General features: G+C 39.1%; 4 protein-coding genes across 6 annotated transcripts in view; all 4 read right to left on the bottom strand.

Moving 5' to 3' along the window:
- Positions 1–347: 347 nt before the first annotated feature.
- On the bottom strand, positions 348–3666 carry LOC122146468 (dehydrogenase/reductase SDR family member 13-like). The gene is made up of 5 exons (XM_042765316.1): positions 2878–3666; positions 2625–2743; positions 2430–2553; positions 1958–2284; positions 348–689 (listed from the first exon to the last, which is right to left on the bottom strand). The coding sequence occupies exons 1-5, from the start codon at positions 3002–3004 to the stop codon at positions 430–432; spliced, it is 957 nt and encodes a 318-aa protein (XP_042621250.1). The 5' UTR covers positions 3005–3666; the 3' UTR covers positions 348–429.
- A 151-nt stretch (positions 3667–3817) lies between these two features.
- LOC122146467 (dehydrogenase/reductase SDR family member 13-like) lies at positions 3818–6832 on the bottom strand. The gene is made up of 5 exons (XM_042765315.1): positions 6475–6832; positions 6114–6232; positions 4750–4873; positions 4320–4646; positions 3818–4238 (listed from the first exon to the last, which is right to left on the bottom strand). Exons 1-5 carry the CDS (start codon positions 6599–6601, stop codon positions 3979–3981), a joined length of 957 nt encoding a protein of 318 aa, XP_042621249.1. The 5' UTR covers positions 6602–6832; the 3' UTR covers positions 3818–3978.
- A 1018-nt stretch (positions 6833–7850) lies between these two features.
- LOC109089357 (PHD finger protein 12-like) lies at positions 7851–15434 on the bottom strand. Of its 2 annotated transcripts, none has more exons than XM_042765313.1 (15): positions 14951–15434; positions 14511–14692; positions 12981–13053; positions 12020–12446; positions 11811–11931; positions 11576–11708; positions 11287–11451; positions 11052–11195; positions 10373–10961; positions 10180–10296; positions 9553–9696; positions 9373–9471; positions 9216–9298; positions 8981–9119; positions 7851–8798 (listed from the first exon to the last, which is right to left on the bottom strand). In XM_042765313.1, exons 1-15 carry the CDS (start codon positions 15014–15016, stop codon positions 8443–8445), a joined length of 2838 nt encoding a protein of 945 aa, XP_042621247.1. In that variant the 5' UTR covers positions 15017–15434; the 3' UTR covers positions 7851–8442. The 2 variants fall into 2 exon arrangements, with proteins under 2 accessions (XP_042621247.1, XP_042621248.1); XM_042765314.1 differs by having other exon boundaries at positions 11579–11708.
- A 1095-nt stretch (positions 15435–16529) lies between these two features.
- LOC109085615 (seizure protein 6-like) overlaps positions 16530–25624 on the bottom strand; it is a 35392-nt gene continuing 26297 nt past the window's right edge. The window contains exons 8-18 of one of the 2 annotated variants that reach the window (XM_042765311.1): positions 24901–25095; positions 23945–24083; positions 21128–21324; positions 20613–20807; positions 19440–19631; positions 19078–19272; positions 18883–18918; positions 18663–18771; positions 18464–18563; positions 16952–16969; positions 16530–16766 (exon numbers count right to left, since the gene is read on the bottom strand). In XM_042765311.1, coding sequence (XP_042621245.1) covers positions 16746–16766; positions 16952–16969; positions 18464–18563; positions 18663–18771; positions 18883–18918; positions 19078–19272; positions 19440–19631; positions 20613–20807; positions 21128–21324; positions 23945–24083; positions 24901–25095 — 1397 coding nt within the window. In that variant the 3' untranslated portion in view covers positions 16530–16745. Of the gene's footprint in view, positions 16767–16951; positions 16970–17238; positions 18564–18662; positions 18772–18882; positions 18919–19077; positions 19273–19439; positions 19632–20612; positions 20808–21127; positions 21325–23944; positions 24084–24900; positions 25096–25624 lie in introns of those variants that run through there. The other variant, XM_042765310.1, reaches the window with a different exon arrangement.

Raw genomic sequence — 25624 nt, 5'->3', positions numbered from 1 at the left:
TCATTAAGAAAATTTTTTTTTTCATTCTCTGCATAGCGGGACATCAGTATAACACACATCAAAATCTACAGGAGATCACTTATAAAAAGATCACTTAGTTTAATCACAAATAGAACTAGACAAACCTGCCTAACAAAACATATATATCCCTTGACTTGACTTCGATTAACGTGCTATATCAAGTGATTCCATTAGATACTTTATTACAGTAAAAAACTGACACCCGCATACAGTTAATGTAAACATACAAATAAAACACTGTAAACCTTGTAAATATTTGTCCATCCATAAACAAACAAAAAAAAAATGCCACAATCAGTTTCATCACTTCACCCCCCCCCCCCCTCCTCCCCCCCCTCCCCCCCCCTTAGGGTAAATAAAGTTCACAGATAGTCTCCAGTCACCAGAAATAAAACAGTTCCTCTGGTTTTATGAAAGGCCGCTCAGTCGTTCACTGACTTCCCAAAGCTTTTTGGCCACTGCGTCATTATTAGCTTTGGCACTAACTTTCTCCACAGCACAGCATGAGAAATAACGTCCACTGAAATGCTCGATTCCTTCCTGTACAGCACAATGCAGAGTCGTTTGGGCTCCAGTTTCTGGGTCCAGGAACAGCAGTCTAGCCACTGGCTCGATGAACACTTTCTGCCAGAGACTCACATGGCGGGAGAGCTCAGTCTTTACAACACCTGCAAAAGGGATCATACAATATCATGTATTTATTTAACCCAACTGAACAACTGATTGGTGATTTAGCAGAGAATATTTAAGACGAAGGTTTATCAAAAAACAGGAAATGGCTCTGAACATTTCAGATGATTGGCTAGATTTGTATCAATGATCTGGAATTCACACGCAGAACTATACACAAAAACTATGGGTCTCATTCACCCTTATTATTTATTCATCACGTTATTTTAAATGAATTGTTTTATTCCCACCAGGAATTTGGTTTAGCGTTCCAGCACCTCCAGTTGGTTGTAAACCATCTGGTTTTATGAACAAATAAGTGTGTATTCATGATTAGTAAACAAAAAGATGTGAATGGCACTCAAGCGACAACTGATGCTGGTAGGTCACATGATGGTGACAACTTGGCAGATGTAATACTTCAGAATTTCATTTATACTACTAAGTTTCAAACCAAATGTAGTACCTACTAGGCAGTATGAGCTTTTTTTTGTTTTTTTTTTTTGAGAACAAAATCCAGTTATTTCAAAGGAAATCGGAAACTTTGTGTGAGGGCGAAAGATATCCCCATTAGTGAATGTGAACATTCAAAAATGAATATTAACTTCCTTGGGGAAGTCGTGGCCTAATGGTTAGAGAGTTTGACGCCTAACCCTAAGGTTGTGGGTTTGAGTCTTGGGCTGGCAATACCACGACTGAGGTGCCCTTGAGCAAGGCACCGAACCCCCAACTGCTCCCCGGGCGCCGCAGCATAAACGGCTGCCCACTGCTCTGGGTTTGTGTTCACGGTGTGTGTGTGTTCACTGCTGTGTGTGTGCACTTTGGATGGGTTAAATGCAGAGCACGAATTCTGAGTAGTGTTCCTGTGGCTCAGTGGAAGAGCATTGCATTAGCAGTATAAAAGGTTGTGGGTTCGATTGCCAGGGAACACGTGTTAGGTAAGAAAAAGTTAGCCTGAATGCACTGTAAGTTGCTTTGGATAAAAGCGTCTGCTTAAATGCATAAATGTAAATGAGTATGGGTCACCATACTTGGCTGTATGTCACATCACTTCACTAAAACGAGTATGAACCATTACCCCAAATTAAAATCAGCCATCATTTTCTCAACCCTGTGACATTCTAAACTCTTCATTTGTGGAACGCAAAAAGAGGAATTTGAATTAAGTACAAATGATGGGGGAAAAAAAAATCATACAGGTTTTGAATAACATGAGGGCAGGTAAATGACAGAACTTCAACTTTTTATTCCTTAAAGTATGATTTACCTGGATGAACACTGTAGCAGGTGACATTCGTCCCCTTCAGTCTCTTGGCCAGTTCGTGAGTGAACAGGACGTTACAGAGTTTGCTGTTGCAGTAGGCCTGGAAGAACTGCCAGCTATATCTCCCTGACCCCAGGTCTTTGGTAGCGACAAGAGAATCAAAATCAATCTTGCCCCAGCGATAGGCCATGGAGGACAGAGTGATGACACGAGCAGCAGGACTCTCCTTCAGACGGTCCAGGAGAAGACACGTGAGCAGGAAATGACCAAGATGGTTGACACCAAACTCTATGCCAAAACCATCCTCGGTTCGACCATCCGCCACAAGACCTAAACATAAAGAAACCTTTGAATACAGTGCCACGTATTCCCTGTAGTATTCAGAAAGTGGTCAATCAAGATGGCCAAACTTTTACCTTTGGTTCCAACATTTGTTTACATTCTGATTTGAAACGATTTTGAGAATTTGGTTTACCTGCATTGTTGATGAGCAGATCCAGTCTTGACTCAGATTTGAGGAAGTTCTTAGCAAAAGCTCGCACAGATTTGAGGCTTCCAAGATCAAGCTCCATGAACAGGATATCATTGCTTCCTGTTGCCTGAACAACAAATATAGCTTTAATAAACACTCAAAACTCTTGAATCAGTGGTCAGAGGTGATGATCCTTACCTTTTTGATGTCATTTATAGCTGCCTCGGCTTTCTTCTGGTTTCTGCAGGCCAGAATGACTCTTACTCCACGACCTGCCAGATCTAGAGCTGTGGCCTTACCGATACCAGTATTTCCTCCTGAAACATCAAACCAAACATCTCCAACATGACCAAAACTAAACCACGTGCCGGCACAGCGTCCACGTCATATATTGAAGAGAATGCTACGTGTCATTTTCCAGAGGTGATTAGAATGTTAATCAAAACCCCACCTGTAATAATTGCTGTTTTCCCTGTCATATCAGCGGTTCCTTTACATTTTGACTTCTTAAACAACGTCTCGACCAAGACAACATAAAGAGCTGCGACAAGCGCACCGGCGATGATGAGATGGATCATGATTGTGACCTACTGCAGGAGTCTGCGGGCGGTTCTTATGTTCTCCTCCCGGGCCAAAGCCTGATAAACCGGTTCAAAGTTTTTCTCTATCACCCCATGAGCACTCAACGAAACCGGTTTGCTCGTGCTCAAGTGAACAATAGAACGATCAAGGCCAAAGACTGCTTATTTATCTTTATATCTTGTCATGTTTTGGGGAGCTAAGTAGCGCTTTTTATGCAACAAATCAGTTTAATGTGCTTTCACATTCATAAAATGTTGATCGTTAAAATGTGACTTATTCTGATCATTGCAAAGCAGAATTTCAGCAGCCATTACTCTAGTCTTCAGTGTCACATGATCTTTCAAAAATAATCAAATATAAGTTTGTAGTAGTTATTGGTAAAATTTAGGGAAATGATTGAATGTTGTTTTGAGTAGGGATGACATGATCTAAGAACTCAGCGCCAAACTATTTTGGGTCACATTATCACAGAGATACTGAGTAACTGGGCCCAAAAGTTTGGCATTCCTTGACGTATTTTTGACGCATGCAATCCACAGGTGAGAGCGCATGTTGTTTCTTTACGAAATCAATTACATACTCTAACTGGGAGAGGTGACACATTCAACACAGAAAAGGCCTCGGTATCCCCAGACACACCTAGTGAGTTACGTCTTTACTCTGATATGGCAGAGAAACATGATTTATGCAGTGGAAACCTGGTCCCATAAACTTCAGGAATGGAAAAAAATGTCATATACACAGTGGTTTCAGCTAGTTACAATTAAAATATGTTTGCTAATTAGTGATATTTGCATACACACACAATCTGTAAAACAATCAAAGAACATTTTTATTATAAGAATTAAAAAGCTTGTTTGTTGTGGTCAGAGCATATTTGACACAGGCTTTTTATAATATGCAGAAACAGATTTATCCAACACAGGTGCCACTAAATACACTGTGCAAGTGCATAAGGAAACTGATAATTTCACGCTAAACCAACCAGCCTCTCGCTGACTTCCCAAAGCTTTTTGGCTACTGCATCATCTCTGGCTTTAGCAGAAACATTCTGCACTGCACAGCTAGAGAAGTAGCGTCCACTCAGGGGTTCAATACCCTCTTGAAGTGCACAGTAAAGAGATGTCTGAGCTCCAGATTCCACGTCTGAAAAGAAAAGCAGCAAAATCGGTGCCATGAACAGCTGCCACCATAGACTGCTGTGCCGACCGATGTCCGTTTTGATGGCCCCTACAAAATAAATCAGAATTGATCACATATGACCTATGATATTTTATCAAGTACTGCTTCTTTCTGCTTACACAAACTGACCTGGATGAAGACTGTAGCAGGTGACATTTGTGCCTTTGAGTCTCTTGGCCAGTTCATGCGTAAAGAGGACATTGCAGAGTTTGCTGTGACTGTACAACATTAATAAGGCCAATGTGGAATTTCCTAAACCCAAATCTTTATGAGTGTTGATGCAGTCGAAATCAATTTTCCCCCCCGAATGGGCCATTGAAGAGACTGTCACAACTCTGCTGGGGCCGCTCTCTTTTAACCTTTCCAGCAGCAGGATGGTTAACAGAAAGTGGCCGAGGTGATTGATGCCAAAGATCCTTCCAAAGCCATCCTCAGTCTTGCCACCAACAACAAGTCCTACAAACACAGAAAAGGAACAATAGAAAGTTTTTAAACCTGAGGCAGATTTTCCGTTATCTTATCATTGCATAACATAAAATTGCATATATTTGATAGCTACCTGCATTGTTGATGAGAATGTCCAACCTGGATTCTTTCTTGAGAAAGTTTTCAGCGAAAGACCTCACAGATTTCAGACTGGCCAGATCCAAGTGCATATACAACACCTCACTGTTTCCTGATTCCTGTGTGGCAGTCACATCAGTTCACAGATTTCACAACATTCCTACATTAATTCTGCAAACGTATATAGCAGAATCACAGATTTGTTCAATAAAACAGCATGCTACTGATATGACTGGATTTTTATTTATTATTATTATTTATAAAAGTAATATTTTTTTTTATTTTTTTAGGGGCAAAGGTTTTTAATGAGAAAATATTAAGGTAAAAATTACATTCGTTTTCTACAAAAACTTTTAAAGAAAGGCCTTCATATGAGCTTTGGCTGGTTGTAGCTGTATTTTTTAGCAGGGTCAAACGTGTGTATGTTTTAATGTGCTGCATGTGGGGGAGGAGTCAATTAGGCCGCGCAGTTTAATTATGATTTTACATTCAGCGTTAAGAAACCATCATAATGGAGCTCTATTTAATATCAAGCAAAAGACCGCGGAGTTAAGACACATCTCAGAAGATAACAGAAGTATTGTCCTCTTGTAATCTGCTATTGGTGAGTAACTTTAGTTAACGTACTTTGGGAAAACCTGATTGTCCTAAGCCTGAGATCTTTTTGAAGATTCACTCATGTTATAACGTCAAACGATATAGATTTTAATACACATTATTTCACTTTCTTAGCCTACTGGTGATGTAAAATTATGTTTTCGACTTAAAAACTATGTGTTAAAGTTAAACAGAAGTCTAACCGTTACGCCTGGTTTGCTTTTTTAGCTTCTCGTTTTAAAAAAAAAATAGTTGTTTAAAAATACGTCAAATGACACTCATTTCCATTTTCTTCGGGATTTTAAAATAATAAAAAAAGCTTTCTTGTTAATGTAGCTTACAGCAGTTTTAAGTCGGCCTTTATCTGTGGGCCTTAAGTGGGACTGTCACCCTGCTGAAAAAAACAATAGAAACCATTACAGAATATGTACTGTATTGTATTACTGCAGTCAGTAATAAACGTTTATGATTCAGACTCAGAAAGCTAATAAAGTGATAACAAGAAGGTGTTTACTAAAAGCTGTTAACGCTTTGATTATTTTAAAGATAATATGTTTATTAAAGTGCTGCGGGTTTGTATAATACAAGAGACCAATAAACAGTTAAAGTATGAAACTTTTGTGAAACATGTCATGTGAGATTTGAATGCAGCTCGGTGACTTTGAAATAAAACACCATGAGCCCCCTCTAGTGGAACTTACATTTTTGTCTTATAGAAACGGCCATTATCCTGAACAGTTAATAAGTAACGCTCGCGCTCACCCTCCGGATGTGTGTGACAGCAGCCTGAGCTCGGCCTTCATCCCTGCAGGCTAGAACCACACGAGCTCCCCTTCTTGCCAGATCCAGCGCGGTGGCTTTGCCGATTCCCGTGTTTGCTCCTGCAGTTAAACCAACTCAAAAGTCAATCTTATCTAACGTTACTCAGTCGCATAACACGAATGCCTGTGTGAACGTTAGTGGACGAGATGGAAGTTTTGCGTTGTGTAACACACCTCCATGGAGTGCTTACGAGAAGCGTAAAATGCGCAAAATTTTTTTTAACACTATCAATAATGATCAAATTGGGACATGCCATGCGTGACTGAAGATAATATCAGATGCCCTAAAACAGAACACTTACCGGTCACGATCACGGTCTTCCCATGCAGCTTTGCTGTACTTTTACATTTTGGCAGCTGAAACACCGTCACGCGCAGCAGCAGATAAAACCCGACGAGTCCTCCGCAAATGAGCAGAACGGTAAACATGTTCAAACGATCAGAGCAATAACTGCTGTATTTACTTATGAAAGAGCACTTTCCTCCAGACTGGGAACAGGAAGCCGTGCTGACGCCAAACACGCCCTCCTGGTTACAATCGATTCAGATTACAAAACCCTAACATTCATAGCTTTTATATTGAACACTACAACACTGTTGCGCTGATTTAAAGCAGTTTGTTACAGTAAGCTGCTAACTGGCCTCTGTTGATGACATTTTGAAACCATGTCCGTGTTTCTAGGGTGGTCGAGATTTTAAGATATCCTGGTCCCTTGAAATGGTTTAAGTCCAGGGACCGCTAAGAGGCAGTAAGGGGGTCAAACGTTTAGGGAAATGGATATATAAATGAAAAACACGTAAATAATTTTTTTTTTTTTATTAAATCAAAATCATATTTAGGTATCAGTGGTGTCTGAAAGATAGAAACCTCTGGTTTATGTCACTTCTTCATTGTAAATGTATCCAATTCAAGTTTGTCCAATCATACACTAGATGAAAATGTTAAGTATGGTTTAAACAAAAATACCACACAAACCAACCATATGATTTGCATCTTGTACAAACAAGTTAAAGGCATGGCAGGTGATTTGGTTCAAAAATATTTTTTGTTATGCTTGTTTAAAGTCTCTTCACATCTTGCAATCAAGTTAAGTGGTCTAAATGTATTTATATGGTCTGTGGAAGGCGTAGGATCAAAATATTCATCCAGTCATATCCCGGGCTCTCCTACCTGCCTGTCAACGTATGTATTTGCATACCTATGCACACCCTGTTGATGATACATCATCAGCGTGTTCCATTATGCTATTGCAGACGGAGCAAGAATGGAAGGCGTTATTATTGTAAATATTATACACTTTGTACTGTAATGTTTTCTCATTGGTGAATAATACATGAGGTAATCTGACAGCGTTGCATTCAATCCTCCACCAACGCTGTCTCTCATTGTGTCGCTAGTTAGCCTCTAGTCCAGTCTGCCTGTGCACATTCATGTTTTGGAGGAGGCGTGGCTTTGAAGAGTGATTTACAGGTAGGGTGGGATCTTATACTTTCAAAGCTAGCTTGCCTCTCTGAAATCATCTACCCTACTTTAAGCGCCTGAATATTCTCAGTGGAGATTTTTCAAAGCACCATTGTCTAAAAATAAGCAATAGTAATGCTAACTTTAGAAAACTCTACTAATCTTAAAGAAGACCAGTGAACGAACCAGTAAGCATGACACATGAACACAGGCTGGTGGATTTCTAAAGCATGTTATTTAAAATCTGGTTTGTATTTACATAGTTTGAGACCAGAACCTGGTGAAAACTAATTACAGAACCACATGAAACAGGCACATAAAAGAATTGAACAGCAACAAAATAGTGCACGACAGAAATAATACAAGCTGGAACACTTTTGCGCACTGAATCGTGTGGCTTTCTGGCTATTCACATGGATACATACATCTATGTACATGAGTCTCTTTGCACATGTTGTGCTAAAGAACCACCAGGTCTGACTGCACTCCAGAGGACATACATAAATAAAAGCATCCATTTTTATGGAAAAAAAGAAAATGCATGTTTATATAAAAACTATTGTTACTGGCACAAAATAGAACATGTTTTGATTTTTGTTTTTTTACATTTGAAAATTGCTCATTAGTTCTGAGCATACAGGATGATCAAAGTTTCCCTTTAAAAATGCAAGTCTTGCATTGAGACAAGAAAATGTGCAACCTGTCAAAAGAGTCTGAAATAACTAGATAAAAGGTCACCTCATGCAAGTGTATAAACAATTAAAGAATTAGGAAACCGTTTAAACTGTACAAGTTGATGCTTTGGGGGTTAAGTTACAAGGTTGTGTTGAAGCGAAGGAGGCATGGCCTTGCTCAGCTGCTCCCCCTGTTGGCCAGGTGTGGGAGTGAGGGTGCAGGTGGTGAGCTCGTCTTTAAGTGACTTGTTAGCGAACTCAGTGATACTGAATATAAACTGCAAGCAGCCCAGTTTGATGTGGCTTCCGTGATGGAGGAGTGCAGTGCCTTCCCATCCCGCACCACTGCCTCCAATCAAACTGGAGCTGCTGTTTTTACAGTTACAGGGAGTGATGAGAGCATCTTGGGACTCGCAGCTCATAACTCCAACCTCTGATGTTGCAGCCAAGCCCACTGAAGACTCCTCCTGCTCCTTTTTCCTGCAGCGTCCTACAAACGCACTTTAGTTAATACTGATGCTTACTGTGTGATGCTTTTTAAGTTGTCATGAAATGGAAATCACCCTATCCATTTTCTAAATACATGTTATTGAATTTACTGTAAATGATTCATTTGTGCATTTTTCTGACCACAGTTTTTAAATCATTGGAACTGGAAGAGGAATAACTCACGGATGATGTTTTGCACTTTGGCAAGCAGGTTGTTGGATGGACTCTGGCTCATCTTCTCAGAGAAGTCACAGGAATATAAAACGTTGTCAACAGTCGTCCCATGTTCACTGTAGTTCAGCAGTTCATACTGCTTTGTATTCTGGAGGAGAAGAGAACAAATGCATGTAAATGTAAATCACTCAGAGATGACACCACCTTTGTGCGTAAAGCATGTTAAATGTTTCAAATTGCCTACCTCATCATAAAATATACAGGCATGTTTCCCTGAAACGTAGTTGCAATGCCCGTAGTTTGTAAGGCACACATCCATATCAGCACCTGCAATGAGAACACATAGTTGTACTGAACACTGTAGGATGACGCATTTCCTGCAGCCACAGGATAATAATCACCTGTTCCGATGTACAGACTCCTGTAGCACATGTTTACAGCCGTTCCCTTTCCTGAGGCCGAACAGAATGAAGCTCTCGCCTGCACTTCCTTGTTTTGGGCTGAAATAGAAACATCAAGAGTTCATTCGCTGACGGGTACACAAACTTCAAAAAGAGCATAATGAACCATGAATCTCATACCTTCACTGTGTTTCCTGTGAGTGGGTGACACCGATAAAGGAGAACTGCTCTGAACAGGAGAGGTTTTCGACTCAAAGAGCTGCTGAATCCGCTGCCAGGCTAAGTGCTTGATAAATTTCTCATCTAATGAGCCAAGCTCAACTTCTGCAATACAAACCAGGTTTCAAAATGCTGCCATCTTTTGAAGTCTTTTGTTTAATATAGTTTAAATAATAGTAATAATAATCCTAATAAAGTTGTAATAATTATTTTATAGTCAAATTGATATATAACAGTTTTTATCCAAATCGTCGAGGCTTACAAACAAGCACTGGAGATTAAAAATGGAAAAATACTGCATTATTTCCCCCCAAATAATGCAGATGAATTTGATTCAAGTATGTAAGTTTGGTATGAAGTTCTGTGAAAAGAGCAGACTGCTTTATGGCAGCTTTATGTATAGCTATCAACTGTAATTATGACAGTGCCAAAGTCGCAAAAATACACAAACCTTCATAGAGTTGCTTTAATGCACAATTTAGAACTGGGAAGGATTTTGAATTCTTAAAGTTACAATAACTTTTTAACCTAACTTGAATAGCAAAACAGAAAGATTACAAGTTTCCTCTGAAACACACTCAAACCCACCTCCGCTGCCCTGCATGATGTCTTTTATTCGTCCGGACAGCTCCAGCATGTTAGGTTCTGTGCAAGAGAAGATGTCACCACTGCCAGCCATCGCAGAATCCGAAGCAGCATTCCCATCTGAAAGAGAAAGCATCCAATCAATATTTTTGAAGTGTTGCTAGGTAATAACCAAACTACAAAAGTAGGCATTTACCACTGGAATTGGATGGAGATCTCTGATCTTTTGACTCGGTATCTGAGGTGATTTTCTGTGGTTTAACAGCATGTGCTCCTGAACACGCAGTAGAGCCCAAGAGTTTTGCTGCTGCTGTGTCTGAAGCTAATGCAGTTTTCCCATGGTCACATGATGGAGTGTTGGGCTTAGATTTGACACAAGCAGGTGGAGGGATCTCGGTGCTACTACAGGACTTTAAGCTGGCATTCTCTGTCTTGATTACCGTTTCAGTGTTGGCATGGTTGGGTGGAGTGGGCATGTGTAAACGGGACATTTCATGATCAGTGGTGTTTTCTTGGGGTCTATCAGGACCCTGCATTCCATTGGACTGAACTAATCGGTCTACAGGGCCATTTGTGGTCTTACAATTCTGACACAGTCCATCAGTACATGAGCTACAGGAACCTTTTGGAGCAATGCTCTGGCTGCCTGTTGAGGTGGCACTCTGGCAAGAGTCTCTGAGTTTTAGATCAGTCTTTTCTGTGTGCTCTGAATCCCAAGGAGATGTTTGTCTGTTCCATAAATGCCTCATAATGCTGCACTGCAGCGAGATGACGTCTTTGAGCCACTACACCAAAGCATAAACAGAATAAAAACACTGGTTCAGAAACAATACTGAATACAAACGCAGAGGAATCTGCAGGCTGCTTATACACACCTGACACTGTTCGTCTTCACTGGCTAGATGCTGTGGGGCAAAAGATTCTGAAAGGCCGGAGCAGACCAGCTCCCCTTCACGGATTCCTGCCGTGGCCATCAGAGTAGGCGGGTTCTGGTACTGTGACTTTATGGCATCTGGAACCTGTGATTAACCAAATGATATCTCAGATAAGTGTCAACATCTCAAGTGTCTATCACTCATGTCACAGTGAGTTTAAAAGAAGACAGATAACCTTCAGAGTCTTTCTGCTGTTGGCATGAGCCGACCGCCATGTAGGGGGGTGCTGCTGATGTATCCGCTGCAGGAAGTCAAGTTTGACAGCATGCTGGGAAATGCGATCCTGAAACTGGTCAAATAACTGGCAACGGTTGCTGAGGGTCAAGGTTCTCTGGTTCAGCTGAGAGGAAATGAGGAGAATGAATGAGTGGCATGTTTGTAAGGGTGTTTTCGGGGTGTTTTCCAATTTAGCATATGAAAATGTCACACTTAAAAAGATTTTTGTTTTACAAACACTTCCTTACTACCAGGTTCTGGATGTGGTTGGGACACATCCACCTGCCTGTAGGAAAGGCAGTGAGAGGCGGGTCCAAACAGTCCATGTGAAACAAGAGAGGGCAATAGTCGCACTGGATCAGTGGAGCCAATCGGCAGCTCCTGAGAGAAAAAGACAACTATTAATGTATAATATCTTAAAAAGGGGGCTTGTTAAAAAAATAACAGTAAAATAACAAATAATTTGTATATAAAAGCTTGTACCTGCTGCACGTGTAGCACACTTTCACTGGCAGTGGAACCAGTCCACAATGGTCCAGCTCATGTTGTGGGCGTTTAACATTCTTGCCCGATAACTCATCTTTTCGTCTCCTTTTGCTGGTGCCTGAGAGGAAGAAATCAGATTCTTCATATCTTAGAATCACATATGATCTGTTCACACTATTTTACAGTGAGATCATAATGTCCTGTACCTGGAAGTGTGGTTGTGCAAGTGAGGTCAGTTGGAAGCTGGAACTGCGTAGGGTTCCTTTGCATGGCAGCGGCGATTAGGAGGTCAAATGGTCTTTTGAGGGTGGTTGTGATATTTGAGATTTCAGGCTCAGAACCCTGGGCCTCGTCCTCCACATCCAGGAGGTCTTCCTCCATGTCATTCTGCTCAGATGGTGTGGGCGTGTCTGTGGAAGAAGTGTTGGAGTTGGGGGTTGCAGGTCGGCTGCTGGGTTGTCTCTCCAGGAGCCGTACCTGAGCGACGGCAGTCCGAAGCCCTGTGCTACCCAACCCCACGGAAGGATCCAGACATAACGTCCCACATTCCTGCTCAGGAGCTGGAGAAGGCATTTGCTTCCCCAGCTGCAGCTCCAACAGACCGTTAATTTGCTCTTTCTTCTGTTCCCTTTTCTGTTGAGAGAGAAAAATAAAAAATAAAAAAAATCACAAACCAATATTTGAAACTTTTTTTTAATGCAAACCACTGACAATCTATAAAAATATTGAAGAATTAAAGTATGAGGAATATTCAAACACAATAAATATATCATTATCAGGCATGTGATCAGCTAAGGACAAAAAAAGAATGAAAACATGTTTCCCCCCATTCAATATGACTATACAATAATAACAACAATATAACAATTAATAATATTTTATTAAATTATAAAAATAAAAGGTTTTGATTTTAATGTAAAATAAAACATTTCTTTAGTAATTTCACAGAACAAAAGTACAATACTAATATTTGTGTTGGTTTCAACTTCTTTGCTTTCAAAAGTTAAACCATTTTTATTTTGTCAGAAAACTGCAGGGAGATTTTATAGCTTTTCTCTTTTCTTGACAAAAACGTATAAACTATTCTCTTTTAAAAATGGGAAAAGATTAAAAAAAAAAAAAGTAGGGCAAAATTTAAAAATTAAGCATAACCGATAGGACACCAACCTTTTTGCGAACGGTGCAGCGATGACACATCCAGTCTCCAGGGGGCAGCATTTCTCTACTCAATGGCGGGTTACTGAGGAAATGTAAACAAAGTCAGAGGTAAAACTACAAGCTTCATTTAGCACAAAGCAAACATACACAGTTATAGTATGCACAGCCATTCAATACTACAATGAATGATAATGGGACAGCAGACCAGCTATATACTTTACCCTTATTGCAAAACAAACAAATAAACATACAAAACAAACATAATACTATAACTTTGGCAGTTTCTCAAACCAGACACATGTTCTGAAAGACATGTTTTAAAAGAGGCGATTTTGAATAAACTATACCCAGCCGGCATAGAAAAGGTAAATTAATACCTCACTCTGAAAGAAAGGAGTCTCTGTTTTCTATTGCATTGCACACGCACAAACAGATCTATGTCTACTGATGGTTTAAAATAAATCCATAATGAAGCTTAAAAGCACCAGGCTTTTAGACTCTATATTACTTCAGCAACTGTGTAAAAATTATTCAGCAACTGTGCAAAAAAATTATTTCCCCACAGTTCTTTAAAAATTTGATTAATCTAAAAATACAAAAAGACCTTGACATGCTAATGTAGTTTCTTTTTGAAGCACATCTGATCAAACCCAGAAACTCTGGAACTTAGAAAGACTACACGGATGAAGTGTGGCAGATTTCCAGTGGCCCGTGGGCCACGCAGCACCAGCTGCATGTGTTTCTCCTCACACTAATGGAATCATTTCACATCCCAAACAGACACAATAAACAATGAGAAAATACGGAGGGGAAATTGAAATTCAATCATCCTCCACTGCAGCTGACCAACTACATCATGAAATGAGTTTAAAGTCATAATAAAACAGAAATGGCATCGGATAGCGACACTGTGACATACATCCAAGTGTAACAGAGTGCCATAAAAATGTATGGTAGGGACTTGATTTTATGCATCAGTTGTTCAGTTGAATTTTGAGATGTGGACATTGCACTCAAAAATGGAGGCAGATGAGCGTTAAAGCATGCAGGAGCAAAGTTTAGGAGGACTAAATGATTGGAGAAGCCCTACATACATCACCAGAGAGAAAAATATGTAACATGCACGGATTAATTGTTCACAATAAAATCTATAACATACTTTTAGAAAACATAAAGAATTTTCATTTTATTCTGACATTAATAAATGAAGCTGATCACAGATCTTCAGCAGACAAACTGACTCAAATGATTAAGGAAAATCCATCTCGTAATCTCAAACTCTCCATAATAGAGACGTGGTTGTGGCCTTCAGATGTCCATGGTTAATGATTATTTATCAGCTCCCTGCTAGAGCTTTTCCACACTCATGCAAGAAACATCAGCCAGCATATAAATAAACCCTAGCTATGTTCCATCTGGAGATGCAAGAAGAAACATCAGCCAAATCTGATGGACATCTAGTTGTAACGTATGTGCCCCAACTAAACCAACATGACAGACTTGGGCCCAATTTTGTCACAGCTCCAGCATCACACACACCAGCACTGTAGATGGAAGGCAGCAGGGCAGTGATCACAACACAGCAGGTCCCCTCCTTCCCGGCAGCTGTCGCAGGTATCATGATTGCTGGCCCTGCCGGCTCTCCTGGTGCTCCTGTCTGGTTTCTTGGTTCTCTTCTCTCCATCTTCAGACTTGGGCGGAGCCAGCAGAGTCTGGATTTGCTAAAAGAGGGAAGCGAGAGAGATTGAGAAACTCATTAGTGAAACATCTGCACGCTTCTTAAACTTACATCACACCACATCAGCCGCTGGAGCCATTGTTGGGCCGAGACCGTGAACTCGCGCGCGCCCCCATAGGAAAGGAGCCTATGGACTGGATGACATTAGCGAGCAAGAGCGGGTTAGCGGCTAACGTTACTTTGAGAGTGTTAACCGGTCAGTAAAGAGAGGAATAAAGGAGTCTCTGAGTGTTTGACTTACCTCCATCAGCCCGCCGGAGGTATCCAGATCGTACACGATCGTCGGGTTCTCCATTTTTCCCCACATCAACACCAGCCCCAACTGGTTCCTTTTCCCAAAGCCACTACACCCCGACTCCCGTCAGATGAATAGCGCCTGACCTCCAAAACAGTCGTAGAATTCCCGCCCGTGTCTGTTGTGGCTCCGCGCGGGCTCTCCGTTAATCGAGCAGGCGCGCGGAGGCCTCTATCCCCGGTGCTGTGCGAGACTCCGGGCCGGTAAGAGAAGGAATAATAAAGACACAGAAATAACCATTAAGTCCATGTTGCAAAGCCGTCAAACATCAAGCCCCCTGAAGAACAACTCCTCCGAGGCACTGGCAGCGGCGAAAACCAGACGTTTTTCTCCCGGTGAAAGAACGACTTAACGGCGGAGCGTCTCTGTTGTGATGAAGGAACGCTCGCGTTAACTGGAGCACAAACCTGTGTGCGCATGCGTCGCCCCGTCAGTAGAGCTGGGAATCCAATTCATTTAGAGAATCGGTTCGCTTCAGTGAACCGGTTCAGTAGAATCAATTCAGTGATTTGCCATAGTTGATCTTTATGTACTAGTTAATAGTTAAACATCTCTATAATAATTGCATTTTAAATAAATATTTATATCATACACATTTTAATTACTGTTTTTAATGACTTTGCATTGTTTATAGTTTCAACCAAAATTTCACCCACCTGACAATTTTACAACCAACGTTTTCTCCACAGAAAAAAAGAAAGTCATATATTTGAAATTAACACGAGGGTGAGTAAATTATGACAGCCATTTAACTTTTGGGTAACGCATCCATTGTTTACAGTCAAGTGATTTACAAACGCTTTGCGAATCGGTTCGAATGAATCATTATAAAGAGCCGGTTCAAAACAATGATTCTTGCGCGGTCGGGCATCACTACCCGTAAACAGTGGAGCCATCTTGCGCTTTTCCTGCTTTTTTAAAAACCTCTCTGTCGATGCGGTCATTGTGGGAATCGACAGTATGTCTTTTTTGTGGGTGTGAGGAGCTTGTTTAATACATCAACCGGTGAGGTTTCGAAAGCAGATGCCATTATCCGTTTTGTTTACGTATTCGAGCCTCTTTGTATTGTGAGGGAAAATTCAAGCCTCTGATTGGTCCGTTTCGTAGCCGGCGTGACATGAACCAATGCGCGAAACGGAAGAACTGAAGCAAATTCCTTATGATGGTTTTGGAATGGGCTAGTGTTAAAATCACCAGTAAGCACTGAAAATGGCGGTGAACAATTATTCATTCATTTATTCAACTATTTCTTTATATATATATATATATATATATATATATATATATATATATATGATATATGATTAATATTCACATTTATATTCATAGATATTAAATATTTAGGATAAGTTATAATATAATAGATTCTATTGAAAAACTAAATAAGTTTGTTTTATTGTAATAAATGTAGTATGTTTGAAAGATAAAAATGTGACGCTGTTCAATAAATAGCTGCAGTCTTGTTCAAAGAAAAACTTCCACAGCTAGACACCATATTGCATAATAAACACACAACACCATAATGTAGTTTTAGACCGTTTATTTACAAAGTGTTCTGCAAATAAGCCCCCATGCAGCCAGTGTTATACATAGAGGAAATGGCTTTATCGCCATCATGAGTGCAACTGGAACTCAAGACTCTCAGCCACTCTCCCAACTCTCATAGGTTTTACTGCACGTGAGTGAAAACAGCTTCCACCTCTCTTGTTGCCCAATGTGAAACAAAGACCATAGTCCATCCTCAAGGTGTGAGCCTTTGGGGCTTTTTACAAAAAAAAAAAAAAAAAAAGAAAGTACAACACAAACCTCAGGCTCTGATGTGCTACAGAAATAACACCATATCTTTTATGTGCTGGCAGAGGTCTCAGAGAAAATACATTTACAGGAGCCCAGCAGAACAAAGAGCATAGGTGCCAAAAGAAAGACAGATTAATTTTACATACACACCTCGCATTGCCTTGCATCCTGAAAAGATAAACAAATCAGATATCAGGACAGTACAGTACAGTACAGTAGTTCCGCTTTGTCTTATCATTCAGTGTCTTCATCAAGAGCCCCCTTGAATACAGCTGGTTATCCAAGTTGTAGGCTACTTGAAACAAAAAGTTCAAATGTTTTGGTTCAGTAAGATTTTTTAATATTTTTGAAAGAAGTTTCTTATGCACAGCAAGACTGCATTTATTTGATCAAAAATACAGAAAAACTGTAAAATGTAATTACAGTTTAAATGGATTACTTTTTAAATATATTAGTAATATAAATGTAATTTATTTCTGTTGCAATGCTGAGTTTTCAGCAGCCATTACTCTAGTCTTCAGTGTCACATGATTTTCCAGAAAGCATTCTTCTAATATGCAATAATATGTTTTGGTGCTCAAAATCATTTCTTCTCATTTTTATCAATGTTGAATACAGTTGTCCTACTTAATATTTTTGTGGAATCCGTTATGCATTTTTGTAACAAAGTAAATGACTTTTCTGTCAATTTTGATCAGTTGAATGCATGCTTGCTGAATAGAAGTATCACCTTTCAAATAAAAAATAAATCCACATTTTTAAAGGTAGTTAAGTTTATGAATGTATATTGTGCAAGCAAATTCAAGAGCTTCATTAGCATTTATTGTCATTTGCATCAAAAGAGAGGAAACTTATGAAAACATGAAACATAAATTATGAATCACATGAACAAATGACTTGAAACGCAATAATGAGTCCTGTGAGAGTCATGAAAAAACATAAATATTTGTAATCATTCAAATGGAATTTGGACAGAACCTTTCACATTCAGTAGATAACGGTGAATGACATACTTGATAAGGAGATGCAGTTTTGGTTAATATGAGGTTCTCAATTATTAGTAGAACATCCAATATGAGAACATGATGAGGGCAAATAGACACACACACACACACACACACACACACACACACACACACACACACCCCATCTTCTGAGTTCTAGATATCAGTGACCCACAGCCTCGAGCCTAAATGGGTTTTTACATCTAAAATAAATGTTTTCATAAGGGACCCAGAATCTTTCCTTGAACCTGACATATTCTTTCTTACCCGTTAATGTGTGTTACAAATAGACAGCAGTATTTTCATACTTTGCTTATTTTGAAATATTGTTAAAAAACATTTTTAAAAATTCTTAAGAGTTAGATTGATAGATGTAACATTAGGCTCATTCAGTTATGAAGTTTTATGATATATCCGGCCCTCAATTTTTTTAGTAGTGCCATTACGTGTTACTAATACTGCTATATTATTTAAAATGAAAGCATATTCCTCTGTTTGCTGTTTAGCCATTTCACTCTATTTATTTGCACTATGTGTTCTGCAGACCAGTTCAGAGTCATAGATGACATGGAAATGAGAGAATGGCAAGCATTGATCAGGACAGGACGATTGTGTTGTGAGAGCCCACGTCTCTGAGGTTCATGGCATCCATACTTACTCCCGTCTCATAAACAGGGTTGTCAAATGCAGATTCTTCTGTCATGTTGTCATACGGTGCCGATGACAACCCAGGGAGCTGAAAAGTCTTGCTTTGAGCTCTGCAGAGACAACATTATCAAAACAAAACAACATTATCAGTGAAAAACAAACCCCAAAACAATAAGCACAGTGTCTTTTTCCCTGCCCTTGAAACTTACACTGAGATGCAGAGGAAAATGACCAAGAGGAGCATCATCACCGCCACTACAGGAATTAGAACTGCGATAGCGATGTTGACGTCCTCTACATTAAACTCTGAATCAGCAGCTGTAATGTGGACATTTTACGGAACATTTAAAAAAAATAATACAATGATGAATTAGGATGTTTGAATGTTTAGTGATCAAAACATTTAAATAATACGAAAAATTGTGTCACCGTTCAATCTGTGTTCCTCATTGTTTCTTGTGGAAGCTGAAAAACACCAATAACAACTAATGTGATACACCTGAATCTTTGAACAGTGCTTTAAAACTCATGTAAGATGTATGCCACTTACACTAAAGGAGATTATGTTAATAATTCTTGTCTAACAATTATTTAAATATTTTACTTTAGGAGTGCAGTTTGTACCTCTGCACATAGGGGGCGCTCCGCTCCATTGAGAGGGATGTCCAGGGAGGCAGTGGATAGTGGGTTCACCCTGAAGCACATAACCTGCGCGGCAGGTGAAGCTCAGAGTCTCTCCTGCCTGGAAGAACGCTTTCTCTGAATTTTGGATGGCTGTGGATGGGGCGCCAGGGTTACTGCAGGGTTCATATCTGTCAGCTAAAGAAAAACAGAGTTTTCAGTCTGCTGGAATGCACTGTATGTGCTGGGACGCAGTAATCCTGAAGACCACTAGATGGCAGTAGAGTGTAAGATTTAGGTTTGCATTTCTTAACTACTGAGAAATTAATATTAAGAATGCAACAGCACAGATGTTTTCCACTTACGGACACATTTGGGCAGTCTTTCACTCCACTTTGGGTCTGCAGTATCTCTGCTGTAGCAAGTGAGCACTCCTGGGCCAGAAAGTGAGTATCCTTTGTTGCAAATGTACTCCACAGATGATCCCACGGCGAAACGAGAGCCGGTCACCAGTCTCCGGCTGTTGTCCACTAGTCCTGGATCCTCACAAGACATAACTAGGCAAATATAAAACAACAACAACAACAACAAAAATAAATAAATTGTAACATTTACCAACCCTTAAAAAGAAAGAATTATGAATTAAGATAAGTAAATAAAGGAAACAAATTAGAGAAGCAAAAGTATACCGGAACTGAAATGTTTTGCGCAGAACATTTTTATTGCATAAAATAATAATAATTATATATATATATATATATATATATATATAATTATAATATATATATATATATATATATATATATATATATATATATATATATATACTTAATGTGTCCTATATACTATAAAAAGTCATTATATTTGAAATGTGAATTAAAGTTAATGATCTTTAATCATTATCTTTAATAATAACTGTATATATTATTTAATAATAATAATGTGTTATAATTTAACAAATATTTATTATAAATATTAAATATATAAATCTAAATTATATTTTAAATGTAAATTCGAGTAGTTAAAACATTTATGATAATAATAATTGTATTATTAATGAAAAATAAAAATTAATTATCTTAATATTATATGTCAATTACTTACAATAATTAATTTAATTACTTAAAAATAAGGCATTTGTGCAGAGGTTTTGGCTTATTACACTGGGATGCACATCTTGATGTTGAGGAAATTTTAGTGAGAATTCAAATATAATATTAAATATAATATGTTTCCTCTTCAAGAAGAAAATCAGTTTGAATATTGTCAAATATCCTTAAACCAACAAATTGTCATTTCTAAACCCACACAGGTACCTGCCAGTTAATGCTTCTGAAAACTTACTTTCAGATTTCACAGTTAACTGACTGCATCTATCATGATAGGGAGGATATTGTTTGTAGTAACCTTAATTCACCAGTAGGTGGCAGTAGTTGACAAAACTATGCAGTCATTATCAGCATATTAATTAAGTTTTCTTAATGTGACTTAAGCACTAATGATCTGCTGTGACCTTTAAGTGTGATGTTAGCTCTTACTTTTCTCACAGATCGGGACGTCTCCACTCCAAGTCAGATCCCACTGGCACATCAGGATCTCTGAGCCCTGCAGACGGAAGCCTGGGTAACACTGGTAGGTAATAACGGTGCCATGGGTCAGGTCGGGATGAGACGTGCTCTTCCAGCCATTAGGGATTTCTGGCAGCTCTGCACACGTGTCGTTACGTGGCACTTCTAGTATTTGGATGGTGGAAGGACAAAAGATGCATGGGGTCTTGGGATTTTTCTATTTTTACCATTAAGTTTTGAATGTAAATGAGGCCGCTGTGAGAAAACAGTTGCCCATCTCAGTCTTTGCCAATGACAGGCACTGCCAAGCAGGCTGGCATCTCTACATCTTGTTCAGACACTGGGGGATCATCACTGTCCAAACATGATTTGGACAGTGGCTCAATAGACATGTCAATAACTGATCCTTAATGTACTAATGTTCACCCTAAAATGCTTAATCAAGAATGTAAAGATGATCAGCAGATTCTCTTAATGCCACTTACCAAAAAAATGCACTACAAAGCCATTGTTGTATCCGTAGATGTTGGAGGCTGGATCAGATTGAAACTGGATGGTCACATCAGCTGTAGAGGTGTAGAGTCTAAATCGAGCAAGGAAACCGCTGTACTGGCCCAGGATGTTGGCTGTGAGGTCATCACCATCATAAAAGGTCAGCAGGTCATTCTTCCCAAGACGAAGACTAATAAAACAACACAAATGAATGCACATCATTAATGTAGCTCAGGTTGTAGCTCTCACCATATTGACATATTGTACTGACATATTTTATGATAATAATATAATTTAACAATTATCGTTGAATATACATTTGCAGTATGAAACTTCATGTGAATATGTTTTAAGTGATTTAAATATTAATTCTTAATGTTTTAAAATACTAAATATATTTTGTATTCGACTAAAAAAAATAATCATACAGGTCTAAAGCAAAAGAAGGGTAAATGATGACAGAAAATGTATTTTTAGTTGAACTATTTCATTAGTTAAGAAGAATGGTGGCATTCTAACATAAGAAGCTGTCACACCACCAGCCACATTTTTCCCCAGATGGTTTGCTGATGTCATTCTGCAATTCATCTTCATTTCCAAACCAAAATGAGTAATGCAAGGGAAAAAGAAATTACACAGCCTAGGCAGAATTTTACACAACAGTATCCACGCTGAGAATCAATCTTGTTTTCCATTCTGTCATGCTAAATGGCAATAATGTCCTGAGTTTAGATTCCCTCATCTATCAGGAGGCTGCATTTACCTCTTCAATGGGGAAGTGACATTTTGCAAAGAAATTAGATTTATTTAGTGTAATGTTGGAAAGCAGAGAAGCAGAGCCCTCAGGGCGTCACACAGCTGTCAGCCCTTTGGTTTCTGTTGTTTGGGAAGGTCACAGATGAGCTGTGTTAATATTCACCAAAAGACAGGTGTACAATGAGGGTTTACAGAGTTAAATACACATGTACATCCTGATGATCAGCTGAGACAGACTGAGATATTTTTTCTTCTTCCACCAAACAGAATCATTGTTAGAGACTTGTCTTTCAGGTCTGTGTGTGTTGTGTGTGTGTGTGTGCTTGTTTGGGGTATGTTTGGAAGACGGTGTTGTGCAGAAGCTAGTAAAGCTGAACTAATGATGCATGTTGGGATACAGAGGCTCTGGGTGCAGAGATAATGTCACACTCAGCCTCAGAAAGAGCCGATGACTGTGGTGGACCATTGGCTTCTAAAAAGGGCAGAATGTCAGAGCAATAAAAAAATACTTTATTTTTTATTCTTAATAATAAGTAAAATAGAGTAGGTTGGTTTTAAAATACCACATTCTTTCTTTGCAAAGACTTTTTGTCTTACAAAACAATCACTTTAGATTATGCCAATCCTACCCATCACACTTAGGGCCCTATTTTAGAGATCTAAGTGCATGGTCTAAAGCGCACAGTGCAGGTGCACTCAGGGCGTGTCCGAATCCACTTTTGAAGGTTTAACGACGGGAGAACGGTCGGCGCGCTCGGGCACATGGTCTAAACGGGTTGTCCCTATTCCCTTTAAGAGCCAGTTGCGCTCGTGCCATGGCGGAATTGGCAAGCGCAAAAACAGAACGGGTCTCCGAGATGAAACGGAGCTGCTTGTGCGCGAGCAAATTGGTAGCCTAATTCTGATACATGCAATGACTATCCATTATGACATGTAGGCATTTTTATATTCTTGTAGCCTACACAATAGCTTCTTTTGCATTGTAATCCTTTAATTTTTAATATGTGGCATGTGTGTTTAATAAGCAGCGTGTACGTGCATTGTGGACCCATGCATTGGTCTATGGCGCAGTCTATTTTCAGTTCCTCAAAATAGCAATGTATCAGCAATGCGCCTAAACACCTCGTTTTCAGACCAGCACGCCCATAAGCGCACAAATGGACGCAAATGCATTTGCTACAAAACCTTCTATAACTCCCAAAATCAATTTGTACCATCCTAATCCCCACTCATACATCACAAAAGCCACCAATAAGACTACAGATCCCACCCATATCAATCCAAACCTAACTATACCACCCCAAATCAATTCATACCACCTACCAATAAATTCACAAATCCCATCTATACCATCCAAAACCAATTCATACCAACCTAATCCACCAATAATTACACAAAACCCATCCATATCACTCCAAACATATCTTTACCATCCAAACCAATTCATACCACCCTAATCCCCACTCATACCACCAAAACTCATACATCTCACACTAAACCTACCTATACCATCCCGAACCAATTCATACCACCCTTCTATTACCAACCCACACAACTCCAAACTCACCCATAATGCCCCAAAACACACCAATAACTGTGGTTTTCTGTTTAAAAAAATATCAAAAATGTTTTCCTCAGATCTTTGCTACTTATGAAAGATGCTACAATCAAACCTCAATACAATAGCATGCACATAACATAGTGGGTCACAAAGATATTGAAGAAGCTCCATTGTCTTGTAAGTAAAATGTGCAGGTGTGACCCCTATCCAGGTGTTCAGCCTGGCACCTGTTTGAGGGCTCATTAGCACTGAGTGTTAATAAGTCCGTAGGTTCTCCTCTGTATCTGTGCTAAATTAATTAATCAGCTGTCATTACACACACTGTTCCTCTGTAATTGGAAGGTGGTGAACTGTACTGAATGCTAGAGAAATGAAAGCATTCTCATTAGAGGAAAAAAGCGACACACGCACATTTAGCTACACAAAGACAGTCCTAAAATATAACCATCAATCCTTTCTGTCCACACACATACATATAGGTTCAGATACTCACACCTGGACATCCAGCATAAATCTCTTGTCCTCCTCCACATGTAGACCCCAGATACAATCCTGGCCTTTGTCATATGCTTCAGGCCAGTTTGGAGAAAGCACCACCCCTGCTGAATCTGTTATTTCTCCACTGCACACCGCTGTAAAACAAACAAATGGTGCATTCAAGTCCTCCTGGGAAGTTAGTATTAATAATTTATAAAGTCATAATTACGACGTCATGTGCTTTTAAGTCGCTTTGGAAGACTGTGAATCGGGTGTGTTTTTGCTTTTTATTTTTTTATTCGGTTTGTGTAGACGCTATAAATTTGAATCTTGAAATGTTGTAATTGTACAGTACTATGAGATTTTGTACATGCAATTTATATTTATTGCAAATGAAAAATAAAAACATATTTTTAACAAACTTACCATTAATGCAGATGTTGCATCTGACTTGTTTTCTCACTGACACACCCCCAACTCAGATTTTTCAAATGAAATTACGACTTTGTGGTGACGTTCATGTGTGTTCAATTTGTAAATACGAATATTTCCAATTAATATTTGACAAATGAAAATTCTGTCATCATTTACACACCCTCATGTCATTTCAAACCTATATTACTTATTTTCTTCTTCGCAACACAAAAGAAGATCCAAACGATATTTAAGCCCACACTGATCATAGGGACAAAAATATATATATAACAAATGCTGGGACATTCTTCAAAATGTTAAAAAAAGGAAAAAGTCTTAAAAGTTTGGAACGACTTGAAGGGAGTGAAAATTTGTTCATTTTGGGGTGAACTGTCCCTTTAAGAACAATAAGAGTAAATTTGGTTTTCATATTGACTACTAATGGCATGTACAGTAAAAACAAAAATGAAATCAGAGAAAACATTACCATAAATTAAGTAAAGATTATACTATAATTCAATCAGCATGCTGAAAGAAACATCACACACACAAAATCACCTCGGCAGGCTGGTTCTGTCTCATTCCATTGTGGATTTTCCTCATTTATGCACTCTAAAATAACAGCGCCCTGCTCCAGTGTATAACCGGGCTCACAGGTGAACTCCACCACAGAACCAACTCCAAACGCAGGATCACTTGTGGAGAAATTTCCATTCTTCACAAATGGCTCATAACAGCTGCCCTGAACAAATGCTTTAAAACATGCAGAAAAAAAGTAAAACAACAAACAAAACAAAACTCCAAGTTAAAGGGATAGTTTTCCCAAAAGTGAATATTCTGTCATCATTTACTCACCCTCAAGTTGCTCCAAACTTGTATGAGTTTTTTTCTATTGCTGAGCACAAAAGAAGATATTTTGATGTTAGTAACTAGACTGTTGCTGGTAGCCTTTGACTACCACAGCACTGGAAAAAAATGCTATAGAAGTCAATGGGGATCAGATACTGTTAAGTTATGTACATTCTTCAAAATATCTTCTTTTGTGTTCAGCAGATGAAATAAACTCACACAGGTTTGGAACAACTTGAGGGTGAAAAAATCATGACAGAATTTTCATTTTTGGGTAACCTATCCCTTTAACATTTTTACAATATAAAAAAAATACAACAATACAAAACTGTTTCTAGGTAACATCTATCGCATCTGGCCTTCTCTGCTCTTCTTCAGTTGCTGTAACAGATTTGTTCAGGTCTTATAGAGAACTAATGAGAGGCAGACGTGA

This window comes from Cyprinus carpio, chromosome A10, assembly GCF_018340385.1.
Source record: "Cyprinus carpio isolate SPL01 chromosome A10, ASM1834038v1, whole genome shotgun sequence".
Lineage (NCBI taxonomy): Eukaryota > Metazoa > Chordata > Actinopteri > Cypriniformes > Cyprinidae > Cyprinus > Cyprinus carpio.
This window is presented reverse-complemented; position numbering and strand designations above follow the sequence as displayed.